The 18,426-nt window shown below is 36.1% G+C and overlaps 1 protein-coding gene across 1 annotated transcript in view; it reads left to right on the forward strand.

Moving 5' to 3' along the window:
- Nucleotides 1–18,426, forward strand: part of GRM8 (glutamate receptor, metabotropic 8) — a gene marked incomplete at its 3' end in the record, with an annotated part of 325,095 nt that overhangs the window by 66,668 nt on the left and 240,001 nt on the right. The window contains exon 2 of the mRNA XM_009332028.1: nt 1,102–1,318. Coding sequence (XP_009330303.1) covers nt 1,102–1,318 — 217 coding nt within the window. The remainder of the gene's footprint in view (nt 1–1,101; nt 1,319–18,426) is intronic.

Here is an 18,426-nt window from a genome sequence, read left to right on the forward strand (position 1 = left end):
TTTGGTTCTCAACAGAATCAATTTAGGAACTCTGTTCAGATTGCTTTCTTGAAGACTATTTTATCATTTGTTAGATGTGAATTAAGCACCTGTTATTAATATAGATTACAAATGCAATGCAATATTTGGAGTATCTTTCATTTTAAGCTAGTGACTATTTAATCAGTTTTACCATTTTAAATAAGAAAATAATTCCCCTTTTAAGTTATCATAAATGTTAATTAAACTTTCTTGCACTAAAACACTCCTCAGAATAATTGAATATTGCTTACAGACAGCTTCTTCTGGACATTGCCAAATCATTTATTTAAGATAAGAGTTAGTAGAAAATCATCCTAGATTTTTTTTTCCTATGAAAATAGTAATTTATTTTAAAAAGGTATTTCAGTTATTTAGTGTTTTTTTTTGTTTTTTTTTTTTTTTGTTTCTACAAAGATTACCATCCTTGTAATCTTTCTCCTTCTCTATATGTGTATTGTATACAGATAATTTTTTTTTTTTGTGTTTTTTTATCAGATAGCTTTTGGTATTAACTATATAGTCTCCATATTCTTAAATCATGAACAACACCATATTAAAACTGGAAAATGAAAAATCTATGACAGACAAAGCTTGAAAAATAGGAATGAAGTGGGAAAGCACACTTGCATGTACATAAATAAACAAAATAATGAAATGGAAATAATATACATTTTACTCATCAAAATTAAGTGTAACATTTTTAAGAATCACAGTCATCAAAACTGACCTTTTCATCTTCTGTAGTAATAGTAAGAATTCCTCCTTTTTTTTTCTTTTTTTTCTTCACCTGTTCCTATCAGAGCCAGGATCAAAAAAGAAGTTGTTACACTTACATGTCAAGAATCATGACATCTGGAGAAAAGCAGAATGCATTATTTCTCGGTGAGAGTGTTATACAATAAGACTTGACTGACATTTTGCAAAATCTGAGATGCTTTCTGATCAGTTGATTTAATTAAAACAAGATATTCAGTTCTGCACAATGCTTGTGCATAATCTATTTTAAGCCTTTCAAACATACAAGTATATAGTGTAAAATGGTATTAGATTGGCTTGAATGACTTGTCATTCTATTTGCAGATACCTCAAATCAGCTATGCATCTACAGCCCCAGAACTAAGTGATAACACCAGGTATGACTTCTTCTCTCGAGTGGTCCCACCGGACTCCTACCAAGCACAGGCCATGGTTGACATCGTGATGGCTCTTGGATGGAACTACGTGTCGACGCTGGCTTCCGAAGGCAACTATGGAGAGAGCGGTGTGGAGGCATTTACTCAGATCTCAAGAGAAATTGGTGAGTGTATGTTTATCAGGTTTTGTATTTATAGCTGCCGGGTTACAAAGCATTGCTGAGCTCTGCCTTGGTCTACGCAGTGTGATCAGCACACCTGCAGGAGTGTTACCTGGACTCAAGTGGAGGGGTTTATGGATGATTTTGCTGCTCACGCGTCTACCAGGGTGACAGTTCTGGCAGTAATTTAAGAAGAGCTCCTGAAGAGACATACATTTTTTGCCTCTCTCCCCTTTTGGAAAGGGGAATTAGGGGCAAAAAACAACCACCAGCTAAATTACAGCCAGTTTTGAGGAGATGTGATTGATTTGTCTTAGGAAAATCATAATCCAATAAGACCTCATTTTCCATGTTCCAGCACTGATAAATCTCTGGTTTTTAGTTTTGATGAATTTGAAAAACAACAAAAAAATCTGTGAAGTACAAAGACATACCCTTGTTGTTTTTCCTTCAGGATGAAATGTGCTGTATAAATACAGGCATTATTATGGGAAGTATATTTAAGTCCCTTTGATTCCCCCCCCCCCCCCTTCCTTAGGCCTGCAGAAGCAGGATTTCTCAGGAGCAGTAGGTTTTGGACACCAAGGAATAAGTTGATGAGTAGCAGGTGGTTTGAAAGAGGGCAGAATTGTTCTTTCACTAAGTACAGTGTTAAATGACACAAAATAATATCCTTTCAAAAAAAATTTAAAAAATTGCAAACAGCCTTCCTGTCCTTCCTCAGAAAGCCTGGATTAATCTACTGGATTTGACTTTCAGGGCATGTACATATGAACTCTGGTTCTTTCAAGTCAGCTTGGGTGAGAAAATATCTTCCATTTTCAATAACCACACGTAAATATAAAGACCATCTCAGTCATATAGGAAGACACGTGTGTGTCTCAGGTACTTGTGTTTGAACCATAAAGGTTGCTGATTACTCATAACAATTTGGCAGTAAGACAAAAACGCAGTGATTCATGCCATTACGGAACCGGTGTGTATAATATCCTCGATTGGTTAACTAATAAATATTCTGTTTCTAGCTTCTAATCAATGCTGTCAGATCCTAGATGTCTTCATGGGAGAGCCAAGGCTGACTACTATACAGTGGTTTGATCTGGAGTTAGCAAAGGCTTGGATAATTCTTCCACAGTTCATATCTAAAAGAGACGGTTTATCTATTGTGTTAGATACAGCAGTGAATAGATTGGCTGCCCCTGACATTCACTGAGTTGAAATTGGCTGAAAAATCACTTTTTCTTTAAACCACCTGCAGCCCAGCTAGCTCTGCTGAGTCCTGAAAGTAGACAAAGTGGACAGGACTTTTTTTACTGTTTCTCATTTCCAGAAATATGAGAGTTCTTCAGATGGGTGCAAGAACATCAACGGTGATTTCATTATAATCACAATGACTTGAGTTTGTGTCAGTTGGATCTTGATCGATCCTAGAATAAAAAAAGACCATTGTCATTTGGTAAAAAAATAATATTAATAGGATTAATTAAATATTATTAATAAGATTGTGAATACAAAACAATTAAAATTATGAATGGGTGTCCTAAACATTACAAAATCTGTGTAATACCAAGAAGCATAAAAATTGGTGATTCCCCTTATGACTTACGTTCTCTACTAGAGCACTTGATTTTGGTAACCTCTGTGCTCATAGCAACTTACTAACTATTATGGGTACCGGGGACTCACATGGTTCTGAAGAAGGAAAGCAGAGGAGAGGCAGGACAGACAAATAACTTTTAATTCCTAGAAAAATGTTGAAATAAATAATCTGGTAAATTATAAGTAACCACAGGGACATGATCAATAGCCAGTGCAGAATTGTCAAGAACAAATAATATCAAAGCCATCTAATAATTTTCTTTGACAGGATAACAGCTTTATAGCTGGAGAAGAAGCACTTGATGTCATGTCTCTTGAATTTAGTAATGTTATCTTAACTGTTGCATACAGTATTCTCCTGAGCAAATTTGGGAATTGTGATCTAGATGAAAATATCATAGGCTGGATGCAGACCCATTTAGAAAACTTTTCTCAGAGTGTCATTAGCAATGGTTTCTATTTAAAAGGAAGAATGTGTTGTGTGGTATTTGGCAGGTGTTTTTGCTGGATCAAGTACTAGCCAATATTTTCATGCTTAGTCCAGATGGACTTGGAATGAAGGATACGCTTGTAAAATCTGGAGGTGACTTCAAGCTGGGAAGGACTAGGAGTGTATTGGAAGAGATTCTTAGAGTCCAAAACTGAAGATATGGTCTGAAAAAATAGTATGCAATTTAAGAGACAAATGCAAGGCATTGTGCTTCAGCAAGAAGGATCTATACAATGAGGAATACGGAAAGACTCGTCAGAAAATACTATCTCAAAAACTGATCTGAGCATGACAATAAACAGTACAGTAACCTGCCTATATTCCTCATGTTTTACTGGAACATGCAGATGGGCATACCATCTGTAAAATAATTTGGGTAATCCTCCAATTTGCCTGGCAGTGTGAAACCTCATTTTGACTCAGTACACGTTTTGACCCTCACTTCACAAAAGATGAGAGACTCCACAAGTGAGAACAAAGACAATCACAAATCTTGAAAAGGTGGTCTGTGAGGAGCAACTGAGCAAGGTGGTTTGTTAGCCTGCAGAAGAGCTGACTAAGAAGGGAAGGTGATGGAAAACAATGTTTTCAAATAGACAAATGGCTTTTACAGAAAGGTAGAGGACCGCTTGTTCATCCAAACACAGCGTATGTGAACAGAAATAATGGAATTAATCTCTAGCATGATTCCATTTAGATTTGGGGAAAGCTCCTTTTAATGGTTAAGACATTAAAGCATTAGACCAGATTGCTTGGGGACATTTTGGAGCCTCCATTGCTGAGGATCAGGGAGAATGCATTAGACAAACACCTGCCCAGGGATACTTAGTTCTTCCTTGGGGCTGGGAGGTGGATCCAATGATTTCTTAATATCCCTTCCAGCCTGATTCTATTATCCACTGTCCTCAGACTTTTCATCTGAACCATAGGGCTGGAAACACTTTTAAAACGGAAAGTTCAAATAGCATCTAATTATGAGGTCTGAGACAATAGAGTCTAGGCAGGTTTATAAAAATCACCGCATAGTATAAGACTGCACACAAAACAGCAAAATTACCAGCTCTATGTTAATAAACTGTGTGTTAAGAGAACTTAATCAGGACATTGCTCCCCTTATGCTGCTGGCATACAAATGTACAGGACAGCTCAACTCCTTTCTGAGTACTTTACATCTTGTTTAAGATAAGTAGCCAACAACTGGAAGCAAAATGAATGCGAAGATAAGCATAATGGAAAGCAATAAATCTGAGGAAAGGAAATTGATAAATTAATTTCTGAAAAAAGTTCAGTGCCTGAGAGGACATGTGAGATAGCAGTTTAGAAAACATAAATAGGGAAACTTGGGTGGGTTTTTGTTGTTTTTTGTTGGTTTGGTTTGGTTTTTTCCAAAAGTTTTCTCCAGTCAGTTAAAAATAAAGATGGGGTAGGGTTTTAAATATTTTTAAAATAGAGATTAATTTCATGTACTTATAATTTCAGGTACTTATTTGTTGTGAGCTTGACTCTTTACCTCTAATTTCCAGTTTGATTGACCCTCTATTCAACTTGTATTTTTTATCAGTAACAGAAGCAGAAAGGAAGGAATAGGCTCACAAATGAAAAGTGGAATACTGAAAAGGTCAAAGTGGTGCCACCCTGACATGTCACAGAATATATTACATATCAGAATCTGCTCTCATTTTAATGACAAAGATCTTGTCTGGGACAAAACATAGCTGGAAATTAAATATTTTACATTACAATGATTGTAAGGAGAATAGGGAATGGTACTTATTCCAACACATTCTTCCATGCATTATTGTTTGAAGACAATGATTAAATTTATAGAATTTTCTACTCCCATTACAAAGTTAATCAATGATATCGCTATAATCATTTTGGCATTGTGATGAAATAATTTTTGTACATTGGCCAAAGGAATGAATTCATACAAAATTATAATGCTTAAGAGTTTAAGCATTAAACTGAGAGAAACTTTACTCACTGAGAGAAACTAAAAAGGGGAAAAGAAGGAAGCACATTTTACCAAGTCCTCATTAAACTGTCACGCTGAATATTGCTCTTCTATTTACTTTGCTGTTAATGATGTTTGCAAAATAAATGTTGGAAAGTCTCTAATCAGACTTCTTTTAATGGTTCATTCCCCCTGCTATTAGACACCAAATGAATTTACCATCAGAGAGAAAATCATGGGATCATTTTAAAAAATATTTGCTTCAGAAAAATCTCTTTGAGGTCAGAATACTTGCTCAGTTAGTGCAATGTTTGTCCTGGAAAATGTAACAAATCCACAAGTAGTATATGAAATGCTACATGACAGACTTTATCCCCACTAGTGGTCAATGAAAAATTGACACAAGCACTGATGGGTGCTAGCAGTGAAACACTTATGAAACTATCAGAAGAGTAGGTAAAAATGATAAAGGCGGGGAACTGTACCTGATCATTAAGAATAGGTGAGGAACTTCAGCATTGCTTATACCTTTTTTCCTTGTAATTCGGTTTTGCATGTCTTGTCAGAGGTGTAAAGAAGACAGCAAAGAGGATTTAGGACCAGATCTTTGAGCCAAGATGACGTAACTTCATAGCAGCTTTACCCCAGAAGAGAATGGTGTACTTAATATCAGCGTGTACACTTGAATGCTTGTTTTTAGGAACAGGGTTTTGTAGTTTTACCTACTCCCTTTATCCTGGTATTTTGCAGTTAATAATAGCATTTTTCTGAGAAGGGACCACAGTTACTTTATGATCCTTCATAATATTTTACCATTACAGTCACGTTGATAATTATATACCTAATTATAATGAATACATATGGTGAATGAATGCTACAGTAGCTTTATTTAAATTGTTTCAGACTTCAACATAGCTAGCTATATTTTGTTTACAGGAAGAATGGTCTGAGACATTTCTTTGACATAGTTCTTAGGTCATCTTTCTCTCTTGTCAGGTTTTTTTTGTGTCTAGAGTTGTGCATTGTACCTCTGCTTTTCTCCAAATTATTGGATTACTTCTTATCTTTAATACCTTTTGGACATCTAAAGCTTTCAATGGATAAAGTGAAAGTTTAGTGGGAAGTGGGGAGGGAGGGTTGAGCAGGAAAATAAAACTTAAGGGTTTGTAACCTTTCCTCTCCACTTAGATTATTCATTGATAATTTAGAAATAAATAAGATGGATTGCTGTTAAGATTAATTCACATTTCCTGCAGTAATCTTTTTTATACCTTTGATATAAAGCTAAAGCTTTTTATATCTTGTTAAGTAAGCTGATGAATAGACTTTCTTTTTTTGTGCCCCCCCCCAAGATGTTATTTAATAGAAGATGAAAAAAATCTTGCAACATGAAGACTGAAGAAATACAATACATGAAATGTAACCTTTTTCCCAGAGATATTTCTGCTTTAAAGGCTGGTTTCAAGCTTAACAAATTAATTTTCACAGCTAATAATATTCTAACATACCCTTACAAAAGGGAAACAGTTTAATTCAATTTTAAGTTTTACTTTTATATTTACGTAGCTGAACTCTATTGATGACACTGTATTTCAAGCTGCAAGCTGTAATTAATAATACCACTATATAATTGGCTACAGGAGCTTCAAAGTAATGTTTGAAAAATTACAAAATCAGATGGTAGGTGTATTAATATTGCAAAAGCTTGAAAATTATTCCTGCAGTTTTTAGTATTTGTACGAATTAGTACCTGATAAAGAACAGTGTAATTTTTAGGGATTTATAACAAAGGACCATTTTAATTTCTCTCAGTGGTGCTAATCAATATGATATTCTTCAGCTTTAGTTATATGGTTTTTTTCTCTATAGTTTTAGGGAGGTATCTCGGAGCAGTGACTCTCCAGTGATTGTGGGAAGAGGGACTTCTTTATCTCTAATAGCTCTTGAGGGGTTTCTTCTTCAGTCAATTAGTTGAGGCACTTTTTAAACCTCTGGTAGAAAGCTCACTAGCTACAGTGGAGGGGAAAAAAAAAAAGGCAGAAAGCTTCTGTAGAACTGGGTTTTGTATCTGCCCCAAAGAGTATGTGCTGTAGAGTGGACTGTATTGACAAAAGTTACATAGCCAACCTTGCTTCCTTAACCAGCGTGGCACGGATTTGCTGATAAACTTGGAAGAGTTGTATTCTGTTCAGATTTATTCTTGTGGCCAATTCAGGCAATAATTTCTCTCATTAGGGGTGCTTTTAAGGTATTATGACAAAAAATGCCAGAAACAGTTACAAAGAAGCCTAAGTAATTTACAGACAATATAATTTTTTCATGGATTGTCTAAGCAAGGTTGCCACATATTTGAAACCACCATTATACTTTAATACTTCTGGAGTGAACTAAGTAGTTATGAGAGTCGACAAAGGGGGTCCCAAGGAGGCTTTAGTCTGGAGCTAGGGATAGATACCATCCCTATGCTACAAGGGATATACTTGTACGCTAAACACTTCCTCTTGTTCCCCTACTTGTACAAATTATTTTTATTCTACAGGAGACAGTTTGCAATTTGATTCTGGAAAGAAGTCCTGGGCAAGAAATAGGGACTCCTGTATGTGCTTGAAACTAAAAGAAGTCAGTGAATACTTCCCTGAATCTCATGGGGTTTAGCAAAGGTTTAAATGCACAGGAAGGTTGTCTCTGAGGCTGTCAACAAGGCTCACGCTTTCTGGTTTTTGCCCATTGATATTTATTGTCTCATGCCAGCTGGGGTGTGAACTGTGGTCAAGACTGAGCTGTTTTTACATGGTACAGGTACCAAATAGCTGTGATACTGAATCTCTTCTGAATCTGAAGCTGATTTCGTTTTGCTTATAGCAGTCAGCTCTTGGAGAGCTGAGACAAATAAGCTCCTTGGAGCAAGGACCAGTATGTTTCCACAGTGATGCCTCCTGTGGTGAATTTAGAACATTTAGAAAACTCTGAAAAATAAATATTAAAAGCTCATTATTATATGGAGGTCCTCTGCACCTTTATGTGTATACTCACATATTTAACTTACTCCTATAAGTACTATAGAAGTCATTGGACTATATGACTTTTTTTTTTCTTTTTACTTCATGTGAACACCAGATATTTGCATTGGTTGTGAGCACAAATTCAAAGAATATTAAAAATGTCCAGGAAAGAAAGTTTTGTTTCAGCAGTGCAGTGCTTTTAGTGCAATGGCTTGTTAGTAGAACCTTTTAACTCAGTCATGATATCTAGGTCAAGATTTTTAAATGTAAAAATGCAAACAAAATTATAAATATGTTGATGCTAATTTTAAGAAAGTGATCTTATTAGATTAAAAACATACTTTTGTTGAAATATAGTGTGGTGTTCATAACGAATATTCATTTTCATGAAGTGATTTTTCAAATGCAGAGCTCTGCAGTGGTGGTTGGGGATTACAAGTTTCAGTGTTTATAAACTGAAGTCAGTAGTTTAAAGGAAACAATTTCAAATAAGATGTAAGGTGTACTTTTTAATATTAGATGTGAATAAGCATTTAAAAAATACTAAGGGATACTGGTATATTTATTTGGGGTTTAAATCAATGAGACAAATCTTTCTAAAAGGAAGCTAATTACAAAATATTGGGCCAAATTCAGAAATCACTGCTTAAACTATAGTCTATACTATGCTTGAGACCTCTATGATTATAAGGGTGCTTTCTGGACATATAAACTGTTATTAATATTTCTGAAATAAAGGTAGGATAAATATATATGTATTAATGTACTGTCAGGTCATTGCAATGACAGAAACAAAATTTCTCAAGTGCTGCAGTTCTGTGTATTAGGATGTATTACTGTAGAGCCTGTAGCTTCTCTTAGATTCTGTGACTCTCTTTTGCTAGGAAGGAGTTCCAGAGAAAATAATTTACACATAATAAAAAAACTCCTGTGAAAGCTAACTTAGGAAACGCCTGAATCAAAATGTAGCCATTCTAGTTGTTTATGACCAAATTTCACACAATCCCTTTAACAGGAAGTGGGTTTTAACAGAGTTGATCCCAGTGGATATTCTTCTTGTAAGTGAAAGTATTTGTAAAGGGGATACTAGAAGGGAAAGCATCAAGGACACACAATGTGATTTGCAGTCTGAATAAAGCTGCCCGTGTTTGGTTTTTGCATTATGATTTTACTGTGGTGCAAGACAGAGAACTATGGGAAATACTTTGACAGCTCACTTTCTATCGTGGTTGTGCTTAACTTGTTAAAAAAAAAAAAAAATCTGTCAACAATAAGTCCCAGAAACTTCACAGATTCTGCGAGTGAGATTTTTTTCCTCCTTTATCAAGAACTGAGTAAGAGCTCCTTTGTCCTTTTTTTTTTTTTTTTTTTCTTCCCTAAACTTCTGTTATTGTCACTTCTGCAGAAAGCTTGTTTTCACGCAAGACTCAGCATGGCACCTTTTCTATTGCAGTCATGCAAATGATTGTTGTGAGTCCAACTTGAATCAGGGATCGAATACGCAGACCATGGCATATCCTTGATCAGAGTCCGTGTGAGTGAACTTTGCCAACGTACATTTAATGGTTTTGTTTTTCCAGCGTTCACAGATTTTTGTAAGGAAAGCCTGTACTTAATGGCACCATCTGAGCAAAAGTGACAAGAAGGAGCATGGTGACACGGGCTTGGGCTGTATTTACATGTTCTTTTTTGGTAACACATCAAAAGGTTCACAGTATTTGAATTGTAATCTTGGTTGTGCTTCACTGGTCTAGAGTCAGTAGTCTCATTCACGTTAAGAAGTTACACCTGGTAAAGAGAAGTTCCCGGCTCTTGAGTTTGCTGAGAAAATTGCATTTTCCTGTCTGTATGTCTTTCTGACTTCAAATGGTTTCTAGTAGTTTTAAATGTTTAGAATTTTTGCAGCTTTGCTTTCTACCTGGACAACTGTACCTCTTAAAAATCACGTGTGAGAAATGCCTCATGATTGAATATTAGCAATATACTCTTAGTATCAGCTCTTTCATGATCTGTGGCTGCAGTTTAAACAATGAAGCACCAGAACTGGCAGACTGAGTCAGACACTGCTGGTCAATATCTTGTCTCCAGTGGTGGCCCCAATTACATGGAAGAGAAAGATACCAAAAATCTTACTTAACAGTCACTGGCAGAATTACCTATCCAAGGAGTGTTCTGTAACCCCACATATTTAGTGGTTGATGCTTAGGTTTCCCGAGGCATGAAAATTTACATCCATTATAATTTCTTCTTGTTATCATTTCAACGTCACTCATTGAATGTCCTCTTGTTTTGAAGCTACAAATGGTGTGCAGGAGAATCCAGTTAACCTCCTTCATAGCATGCCTTCTTACTTATCTTCACTTTGGGTTAGAAGACATGAAGTAATTGCAGTTTAATAGTTTTTGTTGTCAATTTCTGGATCCCTTATTTCATTTATATCTCTGTTAAGCTGTGTAGCCATGACTGAACACTCCAAGTAAAGCCTTACTATTGATTTATGTAGTGTCATTGTAATCTCATTTTTATTCTCAGTCCCATTCTTTATACATTCTGACAAATTGTAAGCTTTTTCTGTTGGCTGCTGGGTATCAAGCAAATTATTTCCAAAAGCTATCTATTCTGACACTCAAGGTTTATTAACATATGGATACAGCTGATTTAGAACTCAATGATGTGCGTGAACAATTCCAGGTATTCCTGCCAGTGTGCACTCCCTTGCATTTGTCAATAGTCAATATTCTTCTATGATATACTTGTTTATCTAGCTTTGTGAATACTCTATCTCCTCTCTCTGCTCTTGTTTATTTCAAATAATTTTATACCTTCTTCAAATTTTCCAATCTTTCTGTTCAATACTCTACTGATCCCTTTTTTAAAGAGCATTGTGTTATACAAAACAAGCCCTAATAGGCAGTTCTAGAGCACACTTTTGTTAGCCTTTTTCAGTGCTGAATTTTGACTGTTTCTTTCTATTCGTTGTTTTTGATCCTTAGGGGTCCTTTCCCTCTCCCCACCCCACAATTTCTGCCTATTGATCCCAAGTTCCTAAAGTCTTTCTTCTAAAATATTATGAACTTTAATATTCTATATGCAAGGCCGATAAATCTGTTTTGGTAGTAAGTACTATTACTTTCTATATAAGTGCTAATAATAACAGAATGCAGAGAGATTTGAACTTAACTTATAAATGTATCTTGTATAATGCACTTATTCTTCAAGGAGGTTTAAACTCATACATTTCCCTATCACGTAGGATCATACTATCTGTTACTGAGCCAATAGCGCTGGTAGTTTGAAGGTGAAGGTTAGTAACTTTCAACATGTGCTAAGTTCAATTCTTGTTATCATCCAACTGTACGTGAAGCCACTGACTCAGTCACATAGAAAGCCCGTGTAAACAGGGAACTAAAGTCTTTCAAGTATTAGATTAACCCTAAATGAAACTTGGAATTCCTCTTTCTTTAGCACTTTTGACAACTGATAATTTCATTACGAATTGAGACAGAGGGAAATTGCATTGCATTTTTTGTACAAACTTCTTTTGCATTACAGTTCAACTGAAGCGTGTTTTGTTCAGATTTCAGTATAATTCAATTTTTAAAAAGCTGTAAAATGAAACACAAAATGAATGTTTCATTTGATGTCTTTGCAATTATCTCTTCTGATATTAAAAATAAAAAATGAAAAAATACAATTGAAATTGTTTTCAAGATTTTAATCAATTTTGGCTAAATGGTAATATCTATCAGGAAAAAAAAATCATAAAGCTTAATGTTACCCAAGAATCAGCTTTCCTTCCTTCCTTAGGCCAAATTTTGTTTTGGGAATAATTAATAAATAGTGTATGTACATGATATATGGTCTACTTTCCTGGGCAGTTCTACCGAGATCTAGGAAGCTGTTAAAGCATCAGTGTTTTGTATTTTTTTCTCTGAAGAGAAAGCAAAGCAAGAAAATAAAAATTCATTGTTCTATATGTTTACATAACATGATATGTGACTTTATGCATATTATGCTATTGTCATGGTTTAACCCCAGCCGGCAACTAAGCACCACACAGCTGCTTGCTCACTCACCCCCGGTGGGATGGGGGAGAGAATTGAAAGGGTAAAAGTGAGAAAACCCATGGGTTGAGATAAAGACAGCTTAATAGGTAAAGCAAAAGCTGCACAAACAAGCAAAGCAAAACAAGGAATTCATTCACCGCTTCCCACTGGCAGGCAGCTGTTCAGCCGTCTCCAGGAAAGCAGGGCTCCATCACACGTAACGGCTACTTGGGAAGACAAACGCCATCACTCCGAACATCCCCCCCTTCCTTCTTCTTCCCTCAGCTTTATATGCTGAGCGTGATGTCACATGGTGTGGAATATCCCTTTGGTCAGTTGGGGTCAGCTGTCCCAGCCGTGTCCCCTCCCAGCTTCTTGTGCACCCCCAGCCTACTTGCTGGTGGGGTGGTGTGAGAAGCAGAAAAGGCCTTGACTCTATGTAAGCACTGCTCAGCAGTAATGAAAACACCTCTGTATTATCAACACTGTTTCCAGCACAAATCCAAAACATAGTCCCATACTAGTTACTATGAAGAAAATTAACCCTATCCCAGCCAAAACCAGCACAGTTATGTACTGTGCTGTGACATATATGACTATATCCTCAATAGTAGGATATATACATAGTCAAGTGTCCTCAATCTGTTATAGTTTTATGGCAGATGTTTTAAGACTGGAAAAATTTGTTGGGACTTACCAAACTTAGCATATGATTAGCTTTCTGGGATTTTTTTGGGGGGGTCTAAGAGGTAAAAAAGAATAATGTAAATAAAAGCCAAACCAAACCAAACATTAACCTACTAAAGAGATGCCCACTATCATTCTTCCTTTACATTATGATAAATGCCAATGTGTTCTGGGCCTTATCAGTAGGATCTTCACTTCTCATTTTATTTCTTTATGACTTTCAAATCTTTCCTCCCCCTCACCCCCCAGTATAGTCGTATCCAGGGCCTGTATGAGAAACAACATTTTGCAGTTGTCACTGACTGCTATTTTTAATATATTATGCTAATACAAGACACTTGAGCTTTGCTCATCTGCATCATGTAGAAGAGTTGAATGAGTCGAATGTTACAATGCTGGCAATGTTCTTGCAAGATTACAAGCTAAGAATGTTTGATTGGAAATGTCAAAGTGACATTCTCATCTTAGTTTTATTTATTTTCTTGTGTTGAAGGATGGGGGGCCATATTGTGCACTGAGTCACAGTAACACACATTTGCTATTAAACTTACAGTGGAGTAGCTTAGCAGTACAGCTCTCTCTTGGATGCTTGCATGAATCTGCATACGTTCAGACTGGGGTAACCCTTTTAGTCAGCTACAAGTCGTTCCTTCAATTCTGTTACCTAATGAACTGCCCACAGAGCTCCAAAGAATTCTGTTCAAAGAAAAGAATATGTCAAAGAATTACTATTACTCATTCCAGAAAAAACAGGCATATGTGTATGCTTCACTAATAGTTGGAAAGACTCCTACATTGAATTTTTTTCTGTTAGAAATGCATGACTTTTATGCTTATGCAAATTACAAGCTGTGATACCACAACTATAAATTGGGATGGCAGAAATATGCATATTGTGAAACCTTACAGATTATAAAAAAAGATAATTTTTTTCCTCTTACTAAAAACCAAACTATTTCTTAGGTCAAAACTGTCCTCTCAAGGACTTTCTATGATGGAGATAGTGTTACTTGTTCCCCTACTTTTTAGCATTTCTTCAATATAGAATGATTAGTGGCTTTTCATCACTTTTTAGAAGTAACTGAAATAGAACTAATTGTTTTAAATGCTGAAATTCTAACAAGAATGCCAGTCTCTTTCTTTAACACTGTTAATTAAAGCAGGATATTTTGACTAGACAATTAATCAAGAGAATGAGTTACAAAACAATACCCTTGAGCAGCAGAGGTGTCATGCAGATAAATCCCTATGTACTGCTGTGGCTGTATGCGTCCAGAAAACTTCCTGCCATGTACATACTGAACATCCTATACAGAAATGCAGAATACCCTTCACATGCCTTCATAAGTGAGCTTCTCCTTGGGTTGCTTGCCAAAATGCTGTGACTGGTCACAGAAGGAGGAACAAAATTTTGAAACCCTTGTAAACAAAAGAACAAGGTGGTAATAGATTTCCAAATTGAGAACTGAGTCCATTGAAGTGCATGCACCTATGGAATTTGCAAATGTTTTGGGGGGGGAGGGGATAAGAAAAACAAAACTGTCCCACCACCTCAATGATTCCTGCAAACATTTATGCTGGTATTGTTTAATTACCATTAAATGATCAATGACATTTGCAGGATGTCATTAATCCCATGGATGTAAATGCTCTCTAAATTAAGAACAACCACACCTGTTTTCAGGAGTATCAAGATCTGCTTTCTTTCAAAAATGGGAACAAAAATCTGAACTAAATTTGTGGTGAAGTTGTTTATTTTTGTAGGCGTTCCTGTTTTCTTCTTTACTTTTCCTTTATTTTGAGGGTGGGGAGCTGTCTTTGTATTTCTCTTCTGCACAGCCTACTCATGTGCAGCATGCACACCCCAGAACATCTAAGAGAGTCTATAACCTTTGAGAGAATTACATCTTATTGAACTTCACCAGTGCTACCTGGGATGAAGAGAAACTCATAGTGGCAGCTTTCCTAGAAAGGCCCCAGAAGGATGAGAGAGAATGGTATCGTGCAGTCCCAGGGAACAAACCTTCATTTTATTAAAGTTTAGGATGAAGTTTGGCATAAGTGCCATGAAAGCCTGCTTTCATGGTAGTATGGGAGGCCGTATAACTCAACAGAGCCTGCCCAGGTCTTCAGTGCTGTCCCTGTTGCATATAATAACTTTTTAGAATTTCCCATGGATGATGGGAATAAAAGACAAATCCATAAGCCAGAGAGTCTATTCACTACTATGTTCAAATACTAGCCAAAAGAGGGCAGTACTTTTATGTACACTCTGGCAGGTGTATTGTAATATATTTTGCTAGCATATTGGATTTCCTGTGAGATGCATTACGACATTTGCTAAGGCCAGTAAATTGAGTGATATAAGTATTTTAAACAACATGTTAATGTACTTAATGAAGTGCAGATAATCACACTTCTCAATTTATAAGAATTGTCAAACCTCATAATTACTTCCACTATATTATAGTATTTAATGGATTAAATCCTTTCAGAGCTTTTTCAGGAAGTAGAAATATTATTTACTTTAAGTTAAATTATTTTAATTGGTTAATGTTTTAAATTTCTTTCCAGAAAGAAATTTGTTTTGCAAAATATAATGTCCCTTTCACAGAATTGAGATGTTGAAGCCAACCTGAAGATATTCTTTCTGTTGCTAAAACATATGCAAAATATGTGATTTTTTTTTCCTTTTTCCTCCAGTTAAGTGCGAAGAATTTGGTTTAAAAATAAAAAAGTAACCTATAGAAAGGTATTGGTGGCACAAGTTTTTACAGACTTAGTTATGGACCTCTTATTGAAGTTAATGGGCATTTCATGATTAAATCCCTTCATTGTTTTGATATTTTAGTTAATCAGATGCACATGAGTTAACAGTGATCTCTGTATGGAGGCTGTTAAAGTCATGGGACTCTGAAGATTATTTTCTTCCCATGTGGACCTTGGTAGAGTCTGAGCACAGTGTGAGGAGTGTGGGGGGGGAGGATTTCAAATGATGGCAAGTGTTCAGTTCAGATGTAGAATGACTTCCCAATTAGAGAATAATGGTAATGGCCAGTTTTCCACAGTAACGTCCATGAAATTATAAGGTTCATTAACCAAGGTCAATTTAACTGGAGTTGTCTTAGATTTCTTTGTCTTTCTGTGATAAACAATTACAAAGGAGACAGTGTTCTGAAAGAAGGACATTTGGATGTGTTCAGGAAATGTGTTAGTAATGGAAGAGCATCGGTTCCCATATGTGCACTTGCCACAGGCATCGCAAGCTTGTGACAAGCCCCTCTGGGCTACCTGCACCTCAGGTGCCTCTCAGGAGGAGTGGTGAAAGGCATTCAAGGACTTCTGTGGTGGGTAGAGAACTGCCTTCTGTTTCCTTCTAAATAACTCTTTTTGCTTATTTGTTATTTCAGTTGTTATACAGGCATAGAAGAACTTGTGCAAGAGAGAGATTATGTACAGGCTTGAAAGGTAAAATACATCGTGTCTAAATACTTTTTTTTCCTAGTCCAATTACAAAGAGTCTACACAGAAGAAAATGGGGAAAATAAGAAATGAAAGAAGGGGAAGAAAGAACATAAACAAAGGGGGGAAAATGCTAAGTGGATTTCTTCTGTTATCTATTATCAGCCTTTAGTTTACATTATGTTCAGCTTAATAAAGTACTTAACAAAATGTAGTTATGTTTTCTTAGGGAGTGATACTCTAGGCAGTCTAATGTTTTGTTGAACAGGGAAGTAAGCCCCTGAATTCTGCCCAATTTGATTTAATTTATTCATGGGAAGGAAAACAAAACAAGTTTCAAGAATGGACCTTGATCAGTTTATAAAAGGGACTGTTCAATGCGTTTGTTTGAGACAGTGTGGGATCCAATTCAGAAACTCGGATGATCCCTTTGCGTGCTGTGTTGTTCTTAGGTTTTGCTCAGGCTCTGGGGACAGAACAGTTGTGCAGGCTCCAAGCTTGAGAGCTGAGCTTGGCTTCCATATGCCCTATCAAATCATCTTTTTTTGCTCAAGCCATGAATTTCCCACTTCTTTCAGATGGTATTCTGATTGATGACACTGTAATTTTATTCCATCTTAAATAGATTTATTCAAATGAAATTGCAAGTCTTTAGTAAATGTTCCTGTTGGTGATGCACAAAATCCTTATGCTCTAGCTCGCTCTGTCTTAACTAACAGAAATGAAATACATCCACAAATATTGTTTTTCACTCCAGTTATGAGGTATGATTTTCAAATGCAACTAAGAATGCAGATCTTCTAGCTTGGAGAGTGTTTTCTATACTAAGTCATTTTTTCAATCAGAAGAGTTTCCCATTGAAACAGTTGTAGTTTTGTGGACTATAGGGTAGATCAGATTTCATCTTGGTGACTGCTTTTGTGGACTGTTGGTTAATTAACTAAAATAACAGAACATAGACAATAAATAGGTTTATGTAATACCAAACATTCACCTCTGCAAGTGAGCTCAAATCTTAGTTATTGATGCAAAAGAGCCTTTGTTGTCTCCAAACTTCCTATCAGGAGGTGTTCCAAGATTATGAGATCTTCACGATTCACCATTTTAGCAATCTATGCCATGTGCAGTTGAGAGCACGGTGAGGGAGTTTACACAGCGCTGTTGCTTTTGCTTACCCAACATTATTAATTCTCCACTTCTACAAGCACTGAATTTCCCACCGCTCTAATTCATTCCTTTCCACGCATGTGAATAAATAGATCTTAGGCAGTGAAGGAATACAAATAAGACCGATGCCACTAGCAGCCAGTGTGATGAGATACCAAGATTAGCCTCAGCCTTTCCCTGACTAATTTGCTCAATCAACTTTTTATTCTTACTGAAATTATTTTTCACTGCTTACCAAATGGAAAAGAAAACAATCGTTCCATTGCAGAGGCAGTGTGAGGGGATGGAAGGCAAGAACCTATAATTTGTGTATTAAAGTAATCCTAATACCACTGGATCTTTCTCTGAAGTCCTGTAGGACTAAGATAATGGACACAACAAAAATATTAAAGTGGTATATGTTCAGCTATATTTTGCATTTAATATAAGTTCATTATAAAAATGAACATCATGTTTAACTATTTTTGATTGCTGGCATCTAACAAGAGGAACAGAGTTATCAAAATAAAAGAACTTTTGGAAGGCAGAAAAAAAGCTGATATTCGTCCACCCATGGCAGACTTATGAAAAGAAAGCAAGTAAAGTTGTCTTGTGGACTTGCACTATTTTCATAGCTTAAGGTAGTTGCCAGAAGTTTTTGCTGCATTGTTAGTTACTTTTGATTTAGTTTTAGATGCAACGTCCTGTGTTATGTTCTCCAAGAA

Source organism: Pygoscelis adeliae, unplaced genomic scaffold, assembly GCF_000699105.1.
Source record: "Pygoscelis adeliae isolate BGI_AS28 unplaced genomic scaffold, ASM69910v1 Scaffold49, whole genome shotgun sequence".
In the NCBI taxonomy this organism is placed as follows: domain Eukaryota; kingdom Metazoa; phylum Chordata; class Aves; order Sphenisciformes; family Spheniscidae; genus Pygoscelis; species Pygoscelis adeliae.